At 46.9% G+C, this 22,962-nt stretch overlaps 1 protein-coding gene across 1 annotated transcript; it reads right to left on the bottom strand.

Annotated features, from left to right (window-relative positions):
- Window positions 1-7,703: 7,703 nt before the first annotated feature.
- LOC135449473 (lipase member K-like) lies at window positions 7,704-15,159 on the bottom strand. The gene is made up of 9 exons (XM_064716517.1): window positions 15,055-15,159; window positions 14,338-14,455; window positions 12,912-13,110; window positions 12,577-12,686; window positions 12,288-12,424; window positions 11,723-11,860; window positions 11,545-11,616; window positions 10,485-10,553; window positions 7,704-7,937 (listed from the first exon to the last, which is right to left on the bottom strand). The coding sequence occupies exons 1-9, from the start codon at window positions 15,157-15,159 to the stop codon at window positions 7,704-7,706; spliced, it is 1,182 nt and encodes a 393-aa protein (XP_064572587.1).
- Window positions 15,160-22,962: the final 7,803 nt, after the last annotated feature.

Here is a 22,962-nt window from a genome sequence, read left to right as displayed (position 1 = left end):
ATCCATGAATCCATGAATCCCTCCATGAATTCATCCATTAATCCATCCATCAATCCCTCCATCCACGAATCCATGAATTCATTAATCCATCCATCCATCCATCCATCCATCCATCCATCCATCCATCCATCCATCCATCCATCCATCCCTGTGCTGCCCCAGGATGGAGGAGCTGCCTGTTCCCATGTGCCTTGGGGCACAGAGTTTGTGTGAGGGATGCTCTGCTTAAAAATGTCCCCGTGTCCCCCTGTCGCCCAGTTCCACACTGATTTAAGGCTTTTAAATGCACTCCTGTGATTTCTGCCCATCCCCTGTGTCTGTAGAGATTATTGCAATAAAGTCTTGCATCAGAGCCAAGCTCCAGCGCTTGGCTTGCAGGAGATCTGCTGTGTTGGGGTTTTCTTTCCAGCTTTTCTTTCCAGCTCAGAGCAATCCAGGAGTGAAATTTTACTCCAGGAATTGAGCACGTGCTATGGTTTGTGGGTTCAGGCACGGGAGGGGAGGGAAGTGACCTTGTGACAGCCACTGGTGGAGAGAGGGCACATCTGGCCCAGGGGGCTCTGAGCTGGGCACAGGAGCAGGAGATTCTCCTCACCAGATCCTCCTCATTGCACGGAGTGAAGTTCAAACCTGGTGATTTGCTGGTGGTGAAATGTGCAAGGAAAGGCTGAGCCCTTTCTCACCTCACAAATCCACCCAGCTATCCCTCTCCAATCACACGGCTTCTTGCCAAGCTTTTCTTGCTCGTCCTGTTCAGCTCCTTACTGTTGAAATTAAAAAGAAAGTCATGACTAGAGGAGTGAATTTCAGCCGCTCTGTTTACCCAGGAGAGGCTGACTTGTTACTGACTCTCTGGAATCAAAGCTACAATCTTTTTTCCCTACACTTGTGCTGCATTAAACAGAGCAGGAGTTGGTAGTGCCATGACTGAGTTTCAGGTTCTGGGGACATCTGGCAAAGCCGAGCATCTCACTTTCTGGGTTCCACCTTATCAGCAGGGCTACTCAGATAAAACCCTGCAACCCCCAAATGCCAGCTTGTAGGAGCAGAGCAGCCCAGCACCAGGATGGATGAGCCCTCTGCAGGTGCCTCTCACCTTGCCAGGGATGGGAATGGCAGAGTACTGCCAGAGGTTGGCATCAAAAATATCATCTGCATCAACAGGGCACCCTTGGTGTGGCCCAGTGACCATGACTGAGCTATTTCTACCTTGCCAGCAGCTCCAGGACTCTGGAGAAAAACCTCAGGGTGAAAACCTGACCAGGTGGATGCTGAGAAACAGCAGCTCAAGGTTTTTGAGAGAGCAGACACCATCATCTCCCCACCTCCCCGGTGACTGCCCAGCCAGCAGAGCCACCCATCAGCTGTGGTGGGCATGTGTAGGAATGTGGTTTTTGTGGATGCAGTGACAAATCTATCATTTGTCTCTTCAAAAAGGAAAGAAGCTTAGAAGTTTCTCTTTTTGATTAGTGAAAAAGCTGCTTCACAGGCTCAGGGGACTTCACCTCAAACTTAAGGATAGCTAATTGGACAGAAGCTAAAAAGTCTTGTTTGGGCAATTTCCTAGAAAAAGAAGTGAACAAAGAAGCTAATTGGTTTTGTGAGGTGTTTTATGAGGAGCAAGAACCTCTGGTACTTGCCTCGGTTTTTCTCTGCTTGTTATTTTGCCTTTTATTAAACCTTTTTGCTTCCAACACTACCACAGAAGCCATCCTGCTGATTTTTATGCCTCCAAAGGTAGCTGAGCTATCTTAGGTGTGTTATAGACCTCCAAGAGCTTATGAGACCTAGCTCAAAGAGGCTACTCTAACAGGCATGCTCATTATAGCAGCCCCATCTATTTATTACACGGGATTCACTTATTCTGTTTATTGCAAATTATTTATGACAGAGCCACCTCTGTGTTGCATGTGCTGGCCAGCAGCTGTGTGGGGTTGTGCAGGATTCTGCCTGCAAGTCCCTGCACGTGGCAGAAGACACCCACAGCAGAAGGTTTTAGGACCTCCAATCCAAAGAAAATAAAAATGCTGACGGTCCGGGCGGATTAAACCTCAGCGGGATTAATTTGCAGCCTCTGCATCCCCCGCCTTTTAATAGAGAGATAAATATGTTTAAAGGATAAAGCACTGCTCTCTAACCCAAACTGACGTCAGCTGAGCAGCTTGTGGGGCTGCAAAGCTGGGCTCAGGGCATCCATCCTCCTAAGGAGGCATCTGGTGGTGCCACCAGCACCAGCCTCACCGGGGTCTCTGCACAGCACCGAGCCCACCAGGGCTCTGCAGAGATGTCCCAACCCCTGACCTGCATCTGGAGAGGGAAAGGAGAAGGATTGAAGCCAATCTGTCAGTGGATTGCCTAATAACAGGTTGGCAGAGGTGAGGAGTTGGCACTGGCGCTGGAGGCTGCTGCCAGCGATTTGCAACACAATGCTGGAGCTGATGAGGGTGGGTCACACCCGGATCGGGGCTGCGCCTTCAGACAACACCTCCAGCACCTGCTCCAGGTGAAATAACGCCAGGCTCCTGTTATTCCACCCACAAAACTCTGAGGACCTGGAGCCCTGGCCACTGTTTTAAATTTCTTTCACAAAAGAATCAGAGGAGCGCAGCAGCCCAAGGGCCAGCAGGCCTGGCTGTCACTGGTGCCGTATCAAACCTGGCTCAGTGTCCCAGGAGCCCACGAGCCCCGTGGCAAAAGGCTCTTTGTTTGTTTATTTATTAAGCTTTTAATTTGGGGACGTGTTTGCCGGCCAGACAAGGGACAAACATGCTGGCTCAGCAGGCTGCGGAATCTGGCATGGCACAGCCTTTCCCACCAGGACCAGCAGGGAGTGACAGCGGGACATGGAATGACAGGGGACATGGAATCATGGGATGTCAGGGGACATGGAATGACAGGGGACAGTGGAATGACAGGGGACATGGAATCATGGGATGTCAGGGGACATGGAATGACAAGGGGACAGTGGAATGTCCTCATGGGATGACAGAGGACAAGGGATGACAGGGGACATGGAATGACAGAGGACATAGAGTGTCCTCATGGGATGGCAGGGGACATGGAATGACAGGGGACATAGAATCCCCTCATGGGATGACAGGGGACATGGGATGACAGAGGACAATGGAATGACAGAGGGCAATGGAATGTCCTCATGGGATGACAGGGGACATAGAATGACAGGGGACATGGGATGTCCTCATGGGATGGCAGGGGACAATGGGAGGACAGGGGACATGGGATGTCCTCATGGAATGACAGGGGACATGGAATGACAGAGGGACAGTGGAATGACAGGGGACAATGGGAGGACAGGGGACATGGGATGACAGGGGACATGGGATGACAGGGGGCAATGGAATGTCCTCATGGAATGACAGGGGACATGGGATGACAGGGGACAATGGAATGACAGAGGACAATGGAATGACAGAGGGCAATGGAATGTCCTCATGGGATGACAGGGGACATAGAATGTCCTCATGTGATGACAGGGGACAATGGAATGTCAGGGGACAATGGAATGTCCTCTCCCTGTGCAGGGTGGCGATGGCCTCGGGGCAGTGCCGATGTCCCCTGATGTCCCTGGTGCCTTCCCAGTGCTCCCAGCAAGGGACAACGGGCCAGACTGGGCAGCTGGGCAGGAGCAGGGTGGCAGCCCGTGGTGGCAGTGGCACAGGAACTGTCCCAGGAGCAGTGGTGGGGACAGGTCCTGGTCCCCTGTCCAGCTGGGATAGGACCATCGGGATGCCAGGCACTGCTGGAAAACAGCACACAGGAAAACCCTGTCTGGGAATTTGGGAATTTTGGTGTGTCCCAGCTGGGAGCAGGGGCAGGGAAGGCTGTGTCACCCTTCTGAACCCTCCTGACCCCAGGGCACAATCTGGGTGTTTTTGACTCGTTTATTTTTGCACCTTCTGGGTGCTGCCATGAGCCACGAGTCTCATCTGCAAATGTCTCCCGCTGCTGGCAGCTGTTTTATTTTCATTTCAGCCAGGATTTGGGTCACAGCTTTGTTTCAGGGTTTTGAAAGGGAAAGAAAATATTTAGGCACAGGGAAAAGAAACAAAGCAATCAAGGAAAAGCCCTTTTGTCCCCATGGCAAAATACCAAGTGAAGCCACATTTTAAATATTGTTTTTTTGGCTTTGGGCAAATTGTTTCTGCAGAACTGGGAAGAGACTTAAAAAAAAAAAGAAAAAAGATGTGTTTAAACAGGATTAACTTAAGCAAGAATTTGCACTACAGAAAGATGCTTAGAGAATCTCCTAAAGGCAGAAAAGCAAACAATATCCAAATCCAATAATCTGATCACCCGATAAAATTCACGAGCAATTTTCTTAGCAGAGAGAAGAGTATTTACTGGAGATGGATGGACTTGAGCAAACTGAATAAACAGATTAGGTGAAGAGCATTACCTAAAAAGACCATTTTACAGAAAGCTTCTTGGAATGAGGCAGAAACTACAGACATAGGGAAAAAAGGGGTGAAAAAAGAACTAAAGAATGAATTATTTACTGAAACCAACGTGGCTGTGTGATACTACAGGAAACCGTAAAGAATGCAAGCTTCTTTTCATAAGTAAATGCCATCAGATTTTCATTTTGCTTGCTGGCTTTGCCCTTCAGAGGAGAAAGGCTTAGACAGGACAATGAGGGAAGCAGCAGGGGCACAAACATGTCATGGCTCAGAGTCACCCTGGGAAGATTCCCCCAAAGCCACTGCAGGGGACAGCAAGGACAGCACAGGGACACCCAGCAGCAGGGAGGGAGCTCTGTCCTGCACTTCTGCCAAATTTTAGCCAGGAATTATTTTATATAGTAATACGCCAACAATAGAAATATTATATTATGTTATATTATATTATGTTATATTATGTTATGTTATGTTATATTATGTTATATTATGTTATGTTATGTTATATTATATTATAATATATATATTATATTATATATTATATTATATTATATTATATTATATTATATTATATTATATTATATTATATTATATTATATTATATTATATTATATTATATTATATTATATTATATTATATTATATTATATTATATTATATTATATTATATTATATTATATATTATATGTTGCGTATTTTGTGATTGATTATAATTTATTGTATTATATAATATATATTATTATGACGTATATAATATACTATATATAATATGATGATATATAATATAATAATATATTTTATCTTAATATATATTATATATTAATATGCGTTAGTTATATGCATTATATAATATAGTACATATATATTGATATATGTACTATATATTATAAGGTATATCTTAAATATATTAAATTATATATCATATTAAACTATTATATAATAATATATATTATACAATATATTATATTTAAAATATGATATGATATAATATAATAATATTATAATATAATTTATTGTATTTTATAATATATATTACAATATTAGAATATAATATATATTAATATAATGTACATAATATGATATATATAATATGATAATATATTATATAATAATATATTATTTTAATATATTATATACATTCTGTATAATATACATAAATATAATGCTAAATATATAATTATATAATATATATTAATATATGTACTATATATTGTATTATAATAGATACTAGTATAAAAATATTATTAAAATATATTATTATAATAAATTATTATATATTGTTTTATTATATGATAGGATATATAATCTATAATACAATGTATTATAATATTTTATGTATAATATAATATAATATAATATAATATAATATAATATAATATAATATAATATAATATAATATAATATAATATAATATAATATAATATAATACAAATATACCCACAGCAACAATTGGAATGGCTGCTCTCCCCCAAATTTATTTCCTGGCCTCCCACAAGCCTCTGACTGATCTACTCTGCTTTTCAGTGTGATGGATATCTTCCAGGGAATTTTAAAGAAAACTTGACAGACTGAAAATCTGACTGTGCTCCAGTGCATGATTTTGAGCAGTTTCTCCATGAAATATTGCTTCGCCTCACAGCTGGATTCTCCCTCCCTGAAAGAAGCTGATTCTTCTGGTGCTTGCAACATTGACATATTTATTGAGATTTTCTGATGGGCCTCAGGATTTTGGCTGACAGAAACAGCCAAATTTTTTATTGCTGTAAAATCACTGCCCTTCCTTCAGGCTGAAGAAAATAACCATCAACACATCACAGCACCTTGAGATCACTGATCAGTCTTATTACCCAAACCTCTCAGATAAACCCTAAGATAAGCATTTTGTGAATGCCCTAAGCCCCTTTTTATTTGGATTTTACACATTCTCCACCAGAATCACACACTGGGCTGTCTGACTGGAAATTTCTCTTCAGGATTTATTCATTTCTCACCCCTCAGTCACGGAAAGGAAAAAAATATAATGCCCAAACCCAGCAACATTAAAAATGTGATTAATTACAATTTTTATTGAATTCAAAACCACTAGGACTGCTTTTTTCTAGGGACATGTCCTTCCAGTACCTGAAGGGAGAAAGATGGAAGGAAACTATTTACAAGGGATGGAGTGACAGGACCCAGGGAATGGGTTCCCAGTGCCAGAGGGCAGGGCTGGATGGGATATTGGGAATTAGGAATTGTTCCCTGGCAGGGTGGGCAGGCCCTGGCACAGGGTGCCCAGAGCAGCTGTGGCTGCCCCTGGATCCCTGGCAGTGCCCAAGGCCAGGCTGGGCTTTGGGGCTTGGAGCAGCCTGGGATGGTGGAAGGTAGATGGGTTTGAGGTCCCTTCCCACCCAAAACATTCTGGGATCCTAATTCTGATGTTTTCCACCACCAATCTGTTGGATCTCTTTCTGATCCGCCTTGATGTCTTTATGTGTGACAAGTGGCAGACCTGAGACAGCAACAGTGAACTTTGTGTCACTGATGAAGGCACAAAAAAACCACCCCAAAAACTAAAAAGCCCAAAACAAAACCAAACAACAAAAAAACCCCTCCAAAACCAAACCAAACAAAAAAAGAAAAAAAAAAGAATAAAAAGGGGAAAAAAAGGGGGAAAGGGAAAAAAGGGGGAAAGAAGGGAAAAGAAGGGGAAAAAAGAAGGGAAAAGAAGAAGAGAAAAGAAGGAAAAGAAGGGAAAAGAAGAAGGGAAAAGAACAATGGAAAAGAAGAAGGGGGAAAAGAAGGAAAAAATGAAGGGAAAAAAGAAGGGAAAAGTAGAAGGGAAAAGAAGGGAAAAGAAGAAGGGAAAAGAAGAAGGTAAAAGAAAAAAGGAAAAGAAGAAGGGAAAAGAAGAAAGGAAAAGAAGAGGGGAAAAGAAGAGGGGAAAAGAAAGGAAAAGAAGAGGGGAAAAGAAGAAGGAAAAAAAAAGAAGGAAAAAGTAGAAGGGAAAAGAAGGGAAAAGAAGAAGGGAAAAGAAAGGAAAAGAAGAAGGAAAAAGAAGGAAAATGAAGAAAGGCAATGCAGTGCCAGCCAGGAATGGCATGAAGGCTTCTCTCCCCACCCTGTCACTGCTCCACTTAAAAGCTGAACATTTTAATGAACTAGATTCAGGTGGTCCAAACAGAGATTAAAAAAAAAATTCAAAAGATTGAAAAAGATTCAAAAAATTCAAAAGATTGAAAAGAAATTTTAAAATCCTGTAGAGACAACACTAAAAAAAAAAAAAATCATATCAAGTAGAACTGGAATCTTAGGGGTGCTTCTTCATGACGTCCAGGATTTCGCGGTACAGAACCTCGTAGGCGTCGAGGCCCAGCACGAAGTCCATGTGGTTCCAGTGGGGGATGAGCTTGTGGTGCACCAGGTTCCTGACCTGGGGCAGCAGCAGCGCCGTGTCCCGCGGGTCGGCCAGGCAGTCCCGGCCCGCGTTCCAGATGGCCGTGGGCACCTCCATGTCCTGCACGTCGTAGAACGGGGCCCCGGTCTGGGAGCACACGGAAAAGGGGATTCACAAAATGGAGAGGGAATAGGGGCTTCAAAAGGAGGAGATGGAAGAGGGGCTTCACAAAATGGTGATGAAAAAGGGGCTTCACAAAGTGGAGGTGGAAAAGGGGCTTCAAAAAGAGTGGAGGGAACAGTGGATTCAAAAAGAGGAGATGGAAAAGGGGCTTCAGAAGGAGGAGATGGTGAAGGGGCTTCAAAAGGAGCAGATGAAAAAGTGGTTTGACAAGGAGGAGAGGGAAAAGGGGCTTCACAAAGTGGAGGGAAAAGGGGTTTGACAAGGAGGAGAGGGAAAAGGGGCTTCACAAGGAGGAGATGCAAAAGGGGCTTCACAAAATGGAGAGGGAAAAGGGATTTCACAAGGAGGAGATGGAAAAGGGGCTTCACAAGGAGCAGAGGAAAAGGGATTTGACAAGGAGGAGATGGAGAAGGGGATTCACAAGGAGGAGATGGAAAAGGGGCTTCACAAAGTGCAGAGGGAAGAGTGGATTCACAAGAGGGAGATGGAAATGTGGCTTAACATGTAGGAGATGGAAAAGGGGCTTCAGAAAATGGAGAGGGAAAAGGGGCTTCACAAAGAGGAGATAGATGGAAAAATGGCTTCACAATGAGGAGATAGAAAAGGGGCTTCAAAAGGAGGAGACAGATGGAAAAGGGGCTTCACAAGGAGAAGATAGATGGAAAAGGGACTTGACAACAAGAAGATCAGTGGAAAAGTGGCTTCACAAAGTGGAGGTGGAAAAGGGGCTTGACAATGTGGAGAGGGAAAAGGGGCTTCATAAAGAGGAGAGGGAAATGTGGCTTCCCAAGGAGGGGATGGAAAAGGGGCTTCACAAACAGAAGATGGAAAAGGGGCTGCACAAAGGACAGATGGAAAAAGGGCTTCATGAAATGGAGAGGGAAAAGGGGCTTCAGAAAGAGGAAAGAGAAAAGGGGCTTCAAAAAGTGGAGATGGAAAAGGAGCTTCACAAAGAGGAGATAGATGGAAAAATGGCTTCACAATGAGGAGACAGAAAAGGGGCTTCAAAAGGTGGAGATGGAAACGGGGGCTTTGTAAAGAGGAGACAGAAAAGGGGATTCACAACGAGGAGAGGGAAAAGGGGATTCACAAAGATGTGGGAAAAGGGGCTTGACAAGGAGGAGAGAGAAAAGGGGCTTTACAAAGAGGAGAAGGAGAAAGGGCTTCACAAGGAGGAGATGGAAAAGGGGCTGCATAAAGTGGAGATGGAAAAGGAGCTTCACAAAGAAGACATTGCAAAGGGGCTTCACAAAGAGGAAAGGGAAAAGGGGCATCACAAAGAGGAGATAAATGGACGAGTGGCTTCACAAAGAGAAGATGGAGAAAAGGCTTCACAAATAGGAGATGGAAAAGAGGCTTAACAAAGAGGAAATGGAAAAGAGGCTTCACAAGGAGGAGAGGGAAAGGGACTTGACAAGGAGGAGATGGAAAAGGGGCTTCACAAGGGCATGGAAAAAGGGCTTCGCAAAATGGAGAAGGAAAAGGGATTTCACAAAGAGGAGATGGAAAAGGGGCTTGATTAACAGGAGATGGAAAAGGGGCTTCACAAGGAGGGGATGGATGGAAAATTGGCTTCACAATGAAGAGATGGAAAAGTGGCTTTACAAAATGGAGATGGAAAAGTGGCTTCACAAGGAGAAGGTAGATGGTAAAGGGGCTTCCCAAAGAGGAGATGTTTCTGGACTGCAACAAACTGTGCACCATTGCTACTCTTTGGGAATTGGGGGAAAATGAAAACTGGAACTCTTTTCTTCTAGAAAGGAGAGGAACTTCAGTAGAGATGCAGCATAGCATTACGTGCTATGATTTAGTGAGGCAATTTAATTAAAATTAATTAGTGAATTTGTTCTGCTGGGCTAGAAATTCTAGTTCTGACTCTACAGATGGTTTGGATAAGGAGGCAGAACTTTGGCTGCCCTGGTTTAGTGCTGCTGGATCATCCTGACCTCCACAGGTCCCTCCCAAAGTTCTTTGTGGTGACACTTCCCCAGCACTTCCTTCAGCGACACCAGGGAGGTGTTTGGAAGCAAATTTTTTGAAATTAAAACATTTCTGGAGGGTTTGTTGCAGCTCCACACCCTGAGGATTTGCCATGAGGTGATTTGCCAGCAGCATCTCTCGTTACTTGCAGTGTAATTAATCCAGTTAAGAAGCATACTGCTTTCTGAAGGATTCATTTTGTTTAAGGAATACAAAAAGCTTTTTCTTTTTCTTTTTTTTTCCTGTTCCAAGGCTTAGCCACTATTTCAGAGAAGAAATTTTTTCCTAATATTCAGCCTGGTGTAACTTGAGACCATTTCCCCTTATCCTATGGAAAGTGGAAAGTCTAATTTAAAGTGTTTTATTCCATCTAAAACGTATTTGCAAAATAGAGTTGGGAATGGAAAATGCTGTTGTTCCAAGCAGAGATCCTGACTTCCAGTTTGTGAAGGGAGGAATACATTAAGGGGAGACACAGCAGGCATGGATGGGAAGAGAGCAGGGAAAAGGGAAGCACTGGAAGCACCTCACCTGTCTGTAGTGAAGGCTGTTGTACATGTGCCCCCCATCAAAAGCTCTCAGTGCCCCACCGTGGACTCCCTGCAGCAAATTCAGACATGCAGTGCTCTGAGTGAAGTCACAGCTCTCTGGGGGTGCACCCAACCCTCAAAAGTCTGCCCTCAAAAGTTAGCTTTCATCACTGAACTGGCAGTGTCTCACAGGCCTGGCCCCAGGCCCAGCACAAGTAATTATTGTCATGAATTTGGACAAATGGGTAAAGATTATGTTTCTAATGTTTGCGGATAACACCAGGATGTGAAGAAATTAGAATGGTCTGGAAAATGGGTTTAGAACTCCAAATATTCCTTGTGGGCTGGAGAGTGGGCCTGAAATGGCACAGTCAGAGATGGAAGGAGCCTCTGAGCATCTCTTGTCTAACTGGAACAGGACCAGCAGCAATGCAAGGTCAAGGTGGCCTCATCCCTCCACTGGGCAGCAGCACTTCAGAGAATGGGGTGTGTGCTCTTGCTGCAAACCCCACAAAGCCCTTCTGGGGTCCCTGAGCAGGAATTGCACACAGGGAAGGAGCTGTGCCCTGAGTACAGCCCAGAGGAGGTAAACAGGCAATCTACCAAAAATATGCAAATTTTTAGCTTGGGGAAGAGAAAAGGAGTGCAGCAGAGCACAACTGCAGTGTCAAAGTGCTCTGGTGGTGACTGTTCTCATGCCCATGAGGGGAAGAAAGAGAAATAATCAGCTTTATCAGTAATGAGCTTAATTGCCTGCAATCCAGATGCCACTAATGGTGGCAGCCTGGTCCAGTCTGACCACTAATGGCACTTGGGCTGCAGGGCTGGGGCTGGTTTGAAGCAAGAGCCCTGGAATGTTCCTGCTGTGGCTGCAGGGCCCTCAGCTCCATGGCAGATCCACCCCTCTGGCTCCAAAACCCGCCGAGCATTTTACGGAGGGGTGGAAACAAAACCCACCAAAGACCTGGCCAAGGTGTGCCTTGCAGCCAGCAGCACAGCAGGCTGCCCACAAGGGACCAGGGACACTCTGTGGGGCATGGAGGGCGGCTGGGGAGGTTTACCTGCAGCCAGTGGATGATGTTCTGCACGGAGGAGCCCGCCGGGTTGTGCCCCATGTACACATCGAACCGGCTCTGCAAGGACACCAGCACATCCCACACTTCACCTGGCCCTGCAGAACAGGGCATGGCCAAGGCTTTGGCCCTCAGGAGGACCCTCTGCAGGTCCATTCCCACGTACCATGTTTGTGTTCTTCCAGTTAAACCCGAAAAGTGAAGCCAGGATGTGCTTGCAGACCTTGGAGCAGGAGCAGAACCTGGAGAGGATCACCTCTCCCAGGGCAGTATGGGGCAGGAACTCCCTGGTGCCAAAGAGCTCCTGTAAAATCCCAGATGTGCTCATCAAATAGGAAGTCTGGTCATGCTTTTCCCCAAAAGCACTACTTTACAACTTCTATTTTATCCCCCCATTAAGGTTGCCCATAGTGAAGCCTCCCTTGCACCCCATTAAATGCTTCAGCTCCTTGTTTCTTATGGGCATGATCTCCTACATTCATTAATGCTCTTGTGTTAAATGCTAGGGCTCAATTCACAGCCTCTGCATCAGTTTTACTCACCAGAATAATTCATTTTAGGGAGTGAATTCAGGACAAGACTGAAAGGTTCTTCAGTGAGATGTGTTTTTCTTCATAATAAAACAGAGCACAGAGCTCCCCTCTCTGTAAATGACTTGAAATAGCCCATTGATAATCTCACAATCCCCATAAAAAACCATTTTGGCTGTGCAGAACATAGTGCAGACCAACCTTAAGCCCAGAGTCAGAAAAGACTGAGAGTTTCCTAAATGGGCTCTGAGAAAATATCACTGTGGTCACAGGTGAAAGAGCAATGAACACCTTGATTTTCTGAGCCAGCTCAGGCATAGTGGAAAAAGCTATAAAACCTGGTGGGGGGAAAAAGTAGAAAAAAAAAAAAGGTTTAGACTTCTTTAGTCTTTCAAGGCACTCATGCACATAGTTTAATTTCAGTGAGTAATTTTACAAATATGAGAGGGGATGTTAACTTCTTGTGCTGCCGTCAGCGGGACCCACTCACCTATGGTGGTGCCTTGGGAATGGCCAATATAATAGAGCTGTTTCTGTCCTGTTTTCTGCTCAATAAAGCTGATCATGGCTGGGAGATCATATTTAGCCATCTCATCGAAGCTGCAGAAGGAAGAGGAGATGTCCTGCTGAGAGGGGCAGCATCAGCAAACCACAAAACCAGCAGGAGGGCAGGGCCACCCCACAAAACTCTTCATCCTACTGAGTTTTCACTCAAAATAAGTTGGATGAGCTTCACTCCAGCCTGGTTCCCTCATCCCCCAGCTGGGGCAGCGTGACCCTGACAGAATTCAGCTGTTTCTGAGACCCTCAAGCCTACCCATTTACCTGAAAGCCCAGAACTCATCCTGTGTGGTGGTCAGCACCTGGTGCCTCCTGGACCAGGTGTTCCCTCTGCTGTTTCCTACCCAGACATCGTAGCCAGCATCTGCCAGGATGAAGCCCAGGCTGTTGTTGGCCAAGTTGGTGAGCCAGATGCTGCCTTCTGCAAGGAAACCATGCTGCAGGAGTGCCACGGGCCTCACACCTGCAAGACAGGCAGCATCATGACTCTCCTCATTTTAATGCTGTATTTTGCCTTTTGAAACAGTTTATGAAGTGTTATCCCCATGGCAGCCAAAATCCGTGGAGGTTTGTGTTGGTGTTCCTCTAGATTTAAAAATTCACCATTATCTTGGGTTTATCCCCAGAATCTCTGGGGCTGTTGGCAGAACTTGGTGTTGGCAGAACTTGGGCTGCCCAGGCAGCTCTGTGGGCAAACGTGGAGGAGCCTGGGGATGTGACCGGAAAAATGCAATTTTCATTTAGATAGAATGATCTAAATAGGATCTATTATTAGATAGATCCCACAGGACAAGAGGATACCCAGGGAGAACCAGACCAGTCTGCTGATCCATCAAATGGCAGCAGGAGCACATTTTGGGAGCCAGGCTCTGGAGAGAGCCCCAGGTGTGCCGCCAGGGATTGCAGCCTGACATTCAATGCTCAGGGGTCCATGAGGGGTGAGGAAACATCCCTGGCAAGGCATCAGCCTTCCTGGCAAATTCTGATCCATCAAAACCGATGCCAAGCCACAGGGAGCCCTGAAAACCCTCTTGCACAAGCCCTGCTATCCCAGTTGTTGCGGTGTGTTGTAATGTCCTGTTTTAGCCTTCCAGGTGTACCAATACCTCTCTTCCCCTTCCCCCTCGTCCCTTGCCGAGTGAGTCCTGTCAATCAGGCTTAACATTCCAGCAAAGGCGTCGTGTGGTTGGTCGAGTTCAAAGGATGCCCCTCAGGCCCAGAGGTCATTGGCCTGTCTAGGTGTCCCTCGTCCCTTGAGACCCCGCCCCTCCCACCTGGTTGGTGGCTCACCTGTCCCCTCCCCTCGCCCTGAGCTTAAAAGGTTAGTCCGGCCATGTGTTCTGCATTCTGTTGGAGCTCTTCCCAAGAGTCAGACCCTTGTAACCATGGAATAAACCACTGGATATAACCCTCCAGCAGAATCCTCTCCTTTTTCTCTTCACCATCGTCTGAAGCCTTCTTCTTGAGGTAAACGGAGTTCCTAACGAGCCTGGACTTGTTTAGTGCCCAGCTGAAACCACCAGCAAGCTGAAGGTGTCTCTGGGGTGATACACCACAGAAGCCGCCTTTGGCTCAGCAGCGAGGGTCAGACTGGCCCAGGCACAATCTACCTGGTAATATTGGGATTCATATTCCAATACCAGTGAATGCTCAAGGTGTGTGTGTGTGTCCTGTGTGGCATCACTTTTACCTTGGCACCCAGAATTTCCCCTGCCATGAGGAATCCTGTTCAGCTGAAGGATGTAGCCATCCTCTGTCACCACATCATACTCCTCGCTGGGGTAACCCCAGAAGGAGATCATTTCACTCTGCAACAAGAAGAAAGAAACAATAGTTGTTGCAGCAAGGTAGAAAAATAACAGAGAAAGGCTCCATAAAATCCTGCTCTCCTGGAATCAGTGGCTGGCCTGGTCAAAGCCAGCATTTTGCAAATTCCTGAGTGAAAGCAATCCTGGTGTGAGCACATAATTGATAAAATTAGTTAATATTATTCCTGGGAAAAAAATAACTTGCACCTGTATAAATTGGTTTTGCACCAAGATAGCAAAATGAAAACTGTCTCTCACAAACTTCCCTACATATGCACACTGAGAGTCTGAGTGACCAGTCAATACAGAATAACAATTTGTTAATAACCAATAAAAGCAATAATTGGCAAGAAAGCTCCTGACCAATTGGTGTCCCACACAAGGTCTGTAAAACTGTATAAAAAGGAATTATATCCATAAAGAATAGCCTTTTTCCCACCATGAAGAAAATGGAGTCACATATGATTTATTCCCATAGATAATAACATTTTCGAGGTTCCAGCGAGGAAATGCCTGAATGTGATATTTCACTGTAATTATTTAAATGGTGGCTGTTTCCTGGACACTTCCGACCTCCTCTCCAATGCCATCATACTCACAATGTTCATCCTTGCCTCTGGATTCTTGGGATATGGGGAATTCAAGAAGCATTCCCCAGCTGCCATCCCGTGGAGCACGGAGAGCAGAGCCAGAGCCAGCCACATCCTCGCTGTGCCTGGAACAACACAGCCCCACACTCAGTGCCAGGGAGAGCAGGGCAGGGAGGGAAACACCCCAGGTGGGACCCAGCCTCAGCCTGGTGCCCTGGGTCACCATTAAAAGCATTAATGCACATTAATGCACATTATTGCACATTAATGAACACGGGGTGGCTCAGGGAGCACATCTCAGCAGGGATAATTCCAGGGAGGTGGGACGGACTTTCAGGAATTCCTGTAAGAGGTGAGGCAGCAACCCTTGTGGTGCTGTACACACCGCTGGGAACTGCAAAGGGTTAAAATCACAGAATCACGGAATGGTTTGGGCTCATTCCAGCCCCCTGAGGTTGCTCAGACCTCAATGAAATTGAGCCATTCCAATACACAGAGGATGTAGGGTGTTGATTGTCCTGTCAGTGACCACGCAGTGCCACTGCTCCAGTCTCCCTTCCAGCAAAGGGACAGCTCTGTCCCATCACCCTGCTGTTTGCATCACCTGTTAACCCTCCAAACCCCAGGAGGGACAGAGAGGATGAATAAATTCCAGCACCTCCTTCCCTCCTTAAATAGAATCATGAGAAGAAAATCTCTAACTGCTTGCCTCTCTCCTTGATCATGGTGTAAAAGACAAGAATGGGTCACATTTCATTCAGAGAAGGACATTTTGGAGTGCAAATCTATATGCAAAATGGGGAGAGATGTATCTTCCAGCAGATCTAGACATCCCTTTAGTGATACTGGATTTAACACAGCTTAGAAAACCCCTCATTCAATGTGCTGGAGAGTGCAGCTGCCACAGGAGCAGGCTTTGCACGCAGTTATGGGCAGGAGGCATCACAGACAGGCACGGAAAGCTCTGGCCATGATTGTTCCCTCCAACAACCACAACATTGGACACCACAAGAAAAATTGGGCTGGAGCAGCCTCTAGAACTGAGCCAGCAAATGAGATTTAGGTGCCCTGTTCTGAGGGCTGGAAGTGCCATGAGTGGTAAGTGCTGTTCACAGGCAAGTTTAGAATGCTTTTCCCTGTCCAGGGGACCTGTCCACTGTCCTTTTGCCTGTCCACTCACCTGTCCAGGCTCTAGCCATGCTTTCCCCACACTCACCTGTCCAGAAGTGAAGGCAGCCAGCCCAGCTGAGAGGTGGCACAGCTCCTGCAGGAGGTGACAGGGATGTGTCAGCCCCTGGAGAGGATGGGCAGTGCAGGGAAGAGATGCCCAGCCTGGAGGAGATGGAGATGTGGCAGTGCCACAGGATGGGTTCTGTCCCCTGGCTGGGGCACAGAGACAGCTCTATTTGAACCGGCTGCAGGGTGGGGTGGCAAGTGTAAACACCCTGGGATGCAGGGCATATTCATCATTAGGTAACAGCACGGTTTAGAAAGTGCAATTCCCCAGAATTTGTTTGTGGAGGCCGGTTAAATATTGTTTAGGCAGAGTTTGGAGGTGATTTCCATTGAGTGGCTTAATTGGTGTTGCTGAAGAAAGTTTCCAGCATCCCATTTCAATGGTGCTTTTATTTATTTGTTACAAGAGACATAATTAGGTTATTCATTTCCCGTAGCTGGGGTGTAGAAATGAAATGATGATTCTTCTTGTTATACAAAGGTGCCGCATGCGAGATGGAGATTAAATCTCAGGCAACAGACTGAAAACATCTGTTCTGGGTCAGGCTGGGATGGAGCTCCCTTTGCTCACAGCACAGGGATGGGCCCCAGCCCAGCTGCCATAGCAACACTCCATACCTTGTCTATCCCGACCCAGTTTTCCACTTTTGCTCTCCCAGTTGCCTCCAGCTGCCCCACTTTGGGCTGGGGGATGGAGCTGTGCCAGCCCACCACAACATCCCAGCTCCTCACACCCTTGCAGGAAGGTATGAGGAGCACCTGAGTGCCTGGTCCTGCCAACAGGGAGAGTTCTCCCTCTCCATGTCCCGTGCCAGGGCTGGCAGGTTGCCTCCTGCCCTTCTTTCCTAGATTGTTTTGCTCTGGGAATCGCGGTGAAAGGTCAGTAGGGAAAGGTCTCCTGTCTGTCAGCCTGGAACGGGCCTGAGAGGCGTCCAAGTAGGTCTGTCAGTTTGTCCCACTTCTATAAACACACACTGGAGGAGGGGTTTGTCATTTACAGGTTTGGAGGTGAAGGGTTGTCACAGACATCTTTTATGAAAAATCCTTTCCTTAGGATTTTTCCTCCTGAGAAGCTGAGAGGCCTCAGGAACAAAATGTAAACAATGGTTATCTGCTGCTGTGGAATGCAACAGGTGCATCTGTGATTGGCCCATGTTGGTTATTTCTAATTAATGACCAATCACAGCCCAGCTGGCTCAGAGAGTCTGAGCCACAAACCTTTGTTATCATTCCTTCCTATTCTATTCTTAGCTAGCCTTCTGATGAAATCCTTTCTTCTATTCTTTTAGTATAGTTTTAATGTAATATATATCATAAAATAATAAATCAAGCCTTCTGGAACATGGAGTCAGATTCTCGTCTCTTCCCTCATCCTGAGATCCCTGTGAACACCGTCACAAAGGGTGACTTTGGTTTTGGGGTACTGAAGCTGAGTAAGACACCTCTGACTTTCACCTCCTGAGGAAACAGAACATGGAAATCTACACTCCAGGGAAAGGGCAGAGCAGCTCTGGCCACACTCATCCAGAGGCCCTGGAAGGGGCAAGACAAAGGCTGCACCCCAGAGTCCTGCAGCATTTGGAGAGCAGGACATTGCCACAGGTCTTATAAGATGCTCCAGCCTCCCAAAGGTCATGTGCAGCTCCTGCTGAAGCACCACCACTGCAGACGCTGGATGGGATTGATGCCTCAGGTTTAGCTTTTATAGTTTTCAAATTCTGTGCTGCTTTAGTGAGTAAGTCCAGGCTTCACATTAAGGGATGGTGAGCTCTGTGCACAGAGCAGGGAGACAAAACAATTCCTGCTCTAGCTGGGGACCAAGGACAAATGATCCAAATCTCAGGCCCAAGAGCACAAACAACCGTGGAATGAAGAGAGAAAAACAAACAGGATGGGACTGCATAACGGGAAGTTATAATTGGACAATGAACCCCAAGATGCAAATGGAGCAGAACTGATCAAAGTGACAGATCCCATGACCGGTTGTGCATTTTGTGCCCATTTTGGTTCACCTTGGGTGCAGCCCTGGCTGGGCTCTTGTGCTGCCCAAGGTGGATCCATGGAGGAGATCCTTTTAATAAATTCCTGCTTTATTCTTTAACTCTGTCTGGCCTCTCTTCTAGGCCAGCCTTCTCAAGGCATCAGGGTCAAGGAGAGCCCCTCAAACTTCACTGCATGGCCAGAGCCAGCAAGCTCAGCTCCATCCACCTCCTGCTGCAGGTCACTGACAGCTCCTCAGCCTCTGTGGAGGTCACCATCCTCACATCCCTCTCACCAGGCATTCCACAATGGACACAGCATCCAGATGTCACCTCCCTTGGCAGGGCTGACACCAGCCTGGTGGCCCTTGCCCTCTCCTGTGGCCCAGGCTGGGGTTCTCCATCCTTGCAGGGAGAGCACCCTGCTGGCTCGTGCCCAGGGTGGTGCCTGCCACCCTGCCCAGCTCCTTTCCAGTAAGGCTGTTGTGCCACAGCTCCTAATCTGTGTCCTCATCCAGGGCCACCTGCCACCAGCACATACTTGGGGTGGGTGTTTGGCCCGAGAGCAGGAACGTGTCACACATCCAGGGGTTCTCACCCAGCTCCTGCAGCTCTCTCTTGCACCACCCCTGCTTTCCTTGCTGCCAGTCCCCACCTGCTCATCAGGTGAGCACTGAGCTTTTTCCACTGCAGTGGAAACTTCAGCACTACCCATCATGCTCGAGTTTTAATCATGGAGTTCTCTGTAAAATTGCTGCCAGGGATTCTGTCTGAATTCTTGGCGTTCCTCTTTAAAGTGTAATAATGTCTTAATACTGTTCTGCATTTAAGAGGTGTTAGAAAGGATTTAAAGGAGATGATGGTGAAGGGTTTGGAGGGTCACACAGGGGCTGGCTGAGGTTATTTGGGTTGTTCAGCTGGAGCAGAACACATTGAGATCAGACCTCACCAAGGGCTGCAGCTCCTTCTCTCTGGGACAGGGACAGAACCAGGGAAAGGCTGGAGCTGTGCCAGGAGAGGTTTAGGTTGGATTTCAGGGCAAGGTTCTTCCCCCAGAGGGTGCTGGCACTGCCCAGGCTCCCCAGGGAATGGGCACAGCCCTGAGGCTGCCAGAGCTCCACACAGAGTGGGATTGTTGGGGTGACCAGGAGCTGGACTGCTGAGCTCTGTGGGTCCCTTCCAGCTCGGGATATTCCATGGTTCTGTGACTCTGTGACTGCTTCCACATCTGAGAGACTCTGCCGAGCTGGCAGTGACAATCCAGGTGACCCCTCAGAGCCACCAACCATTCCCAAGCACTTCTCCCACACAGAACCATCCCGTGGCCAGTGGGCCAAAGGTTTATGAGGTTTGAGAAATCTCCTTTTCACAAAGACACCAGCAATGGTGGTGACAAATGGTGGTGACAATCCTCAGCCCAGCCAGGCAGAAGTGCAACCCCACCGGTCCTCTGAGGAGAAACAGCATTCTGAATGATATGTACATTTAATTAAGATGTAGACATTAGCAAACAAACAAAAAAAGTATAATTAAAAATATCTTTAAATTACTAAATCCACTCCTGCTTTCACCTTTATTGCTTCCGCATCAAAAAGTCAGGCTTCAATTATAAAGTGTATTTCAGTGAGAGAACCTCTTTAAAGAAAACAATCCATAATGATGAAAGACATAACCAAATTTCAAGCAATAAAACAGCCCTGCCTGGGCCTGCAGGCAGAGATATTGCAGTCCATTTAGTAAAGGAAGCATTAGTGAACAAGTTCTCATATTGAAGTGACATGTCTCACATTTAGTAAAGAAGAAATTGAAACTAAACTGAGAATCTGGAGGGAGGGAACAGGACAAGGTGCCAACCCTGCAGGAGATGCTGAGGAGGGGACCCAAATCCTGAGGCTTTTGGGGGCAATGGTGTGGAGAAGAGAAAACCTCCCATAAATGGGAACCCACAGCTGTAAACTCTCACAGGTTGGATGCCCAGTTATACAATTTTTTTTTATTATTTTTCTTTAAAAAAGTGCCAGACTGAGCACATGTTCTCCTCTATGATGACCCCACAACACATGTGGAGGGGAGACAGGGGCTCCCACCTCTCTCCAAGAAGAGCCCATTGAACAACACTGTCACCCTGATTTTTTAAGATTTTCTAAGCCTTCTGATGTTTACATTTTTGTAACAAACTGTCTCACAAACTTTATGTAAATTACTTATAATTTTGCATTCTTTTATGGAAGAGAAAAAATTTAATAAACTGTTAGTTCGTCCAGTGTCATTGGAGAGGTGCCACTTTCACCCTCCAATCCACTGTCACTTTTAGAAATCTATAAATGTTAGAGTCAGAAATTAAAAAGGCTCTTTTACCTTTGTAAAAAATGCGTATTTTATGATTGGCTTTTCACAAATATTAAAATGAGTATTATATGTGTTGTGTTAGAAAGTTATGCTGTATTAATTCTCTTAAGTAGTGTGGTAAATATAGTTTTAAGTTGTAACAAAATGTTAAAATAGAAACTATGCTATGTAGGATACTGTTTTAAAGAAAGGACTCACAGGGAGATAGCAGCCACAGGACACCCAAATCTTTCACATTGAGAGAAAGAGAATTTATTGCTCCATTATCAGAAGAAATGAACTTCTTCTGACTCAAAGGCGCTGTTAGGATTCAGAGGAAGAAGCTGACACTGCCCAGAGAGAATTCTGTGTTAGAATGGAATTTATGCATCATGGATGAGGTGTATGAATATGCAACAGGCTGTTGCTTTTAAGGGTTAATCCTCTGTTAACGTGGGGCCTTTTTTGGGCTTATTTTGCCCAGAAAAAGGTACCCGGACTGTCCCTAACTCTTTGTTTCTATTGTCTCATATCGTCCTAATTCAAATTATGCAGATTATTATTACTCTAATTGTATTACAATTTTTATAACTATTTTATTGCTATTAAATTTTTAAAATTTTAAAAAGAAGTGATTTTTTCACACCTTGAGAAGAGCAGGGTGTCCGCTGTGTCAGCTCGGAGCTCCCTCTGGAGAGGAGCATCACCAGCCCTGCAGCGCCTCACACCTCTCTGCTGATAGCACCTCTGCCAAAAGTGTCGCCTCCTGGTGTCCCCCATTCCACAGCGATCCTGTCACACGGTTTCTGGAACATCTCCCAGCCCCGCAGCTGGGCAAGGGGAGCAACCCGGATCCTCCCCGGAGCTGCCCACTCTCGGGGCTCTGGGCACGGCAGCTTGTTTTCCTGGGGCAGTGTCACCACGCAGTGTCACCACGCAGTGTCACCACGCAGTGTCACCATCCCCAGCGCTGTTCGCTCTGGGCACAGCATCCCGCTTTCCTCACAGCCAGGTGTTGGGGGCGATCCAGCAGCACCTTCTGGAAGGTGTCACAGTGTCACACCGCCCCAGCTCCTGCTGGGTGGCGCCTCCAGGTGGGCAGGGTTTGTCACACACAGGAGTGACACAGGAGCGTGTGACATAGGTGTGTGTGACATAGGGGTGTGTGTGATACATGGATGTGTGTGTATAGGTGTGTGTGACGCAAGTGTGTATGTGGGACACAGGGATGTGTGTGTGACATGGGGGTGTGTGAGACAGGTGTGTGTGTGACAGGGCTGTGTGTGTGACACACAGGTCTGTGACACAGGGCTGTGTGACAGAGGGATGTGTGTGTGACATGGGGGTGTGTGTGACACAGGTGTGTGTGTAACAGGGCTGTGTGTGTGACAGGGTCTGTCTGTGTGTGTATAGGTGCGTGTGACATGGGGGTGTGTGTGACAGGGGTGTGTGACATGGAGGTGTGTGTGACACAGGGGGGTCTGTGACACAGGTGTGTGTATGACATAGGGGTGTGTGTGACATAGGTGTGCATGACACGGGGGTGTGTGACACAGGTGTGAGTGTGACACAGCGGTGTGTGGGACATAGGGGTGTGTGTGTATAGGTGTGTGCGACACAGGTGTGTGTGTGGGACACAGGGATGTGTGTGTGACACGGGGGTATGTGACATGGGGGTGTGTGTGACAGGGCTGTGTGTGTGACACAGGGCTGTGTGACAGAGGGATGTGTGTGTGACATGGGGGTGTATGTGACACAGGTGTGTGTGTAACAGGGGTGTGTGTGTGTGACAGGGTCTGTCTGTGTGTGTATAGGTGCATGTGACATGGGGGTGTGTGTGACAGGGGTGTGTGACATGGAGGTGTGTGTGACAGGGGGTCTGTGACACAGGTGTGTGTATGACATAGGGGTGTGTGTGACATAGGTGTGCATGTGTGTGGGACACAGGGATGTGTGTGTGACATGGGGGTATGTGACACGGGGGTGTCTGTGTGTGTATAGGCGTGTGCACCAGGCAGGCTCGCACGTACAGATCTGGTGTGTGTGTACAGGTGTGCACATACAGGTGTGTGCCCAGCCCAGCTGTGCCCGTACAGAGGTGTCAGTCCAGATGTGTGCCCAGCACAGATGTGTCTGTACAGAGGCGCGCGCCCAGTCCCGGTCTCTCTGCGGGTTCCCGCGCGCACACGTGCCGCCTGTGGGCGTGGCCTTCCCCCGCTCCGCCCATGGGCGTGGCTCGCCACGGGGGAGCGCAGCGGCGCAGAGGCCCCGCCCACCGCGGGGCGTGTTCCGGGGCGTGTCCTTGTCCGTGTCCGGGGCGTGTCCTGGGGCGTGTCCGCGTCACTGTCGGTGTCCGGGGCGTGCCGGAGCCGCT

The sequence above is a fragment of the Zonotrichia leucophrys genome, chromosome 6 (assembly GCF_028769735.1).
Source record: "Zonotrichia leucophrys gambelii isolate GWCS_2022_RI chromosome 6, RI_Zleu_2.0, whole genome shotgun sequence".
In the NCBI taxonomy this organism is placed as follows: domain Eukaryota; kingdom Metazoa; phylum Chordata; class Aves; order Passeriformes; family Passerellidae; genus Zonotrichia; species Zonotrichia leucophrys.
Note: the sequence above shows the minus strand (reverse complement) of the source record. Positions and strands in the feature narration are given on the sequence as shown.

Coding starts and splice junctions, on each gene's coding strand:
- LOC135449473 (XM_064716517.1), bottom strand. CDS start 15,159: ATGTGGCTGGCTCTGGCTCTGCTCTCCGTGCTCCACGGGATGGCAGCT. Junction 13,111..14,337: donor GGGAAATTCTGGGTGCCAAG/GTAAAAGTGATG, acceptor CCTGTCTTGCAG/GTGTGAGGCCCGTGGCACTC. Junction 12,687..12,911: donor GATGAGTTCTGGGCTTTCAG/GTAAATGGGTAG, acceptor TTCCTTCTGCAG/CTTCGATGAGATGGCTAAAT.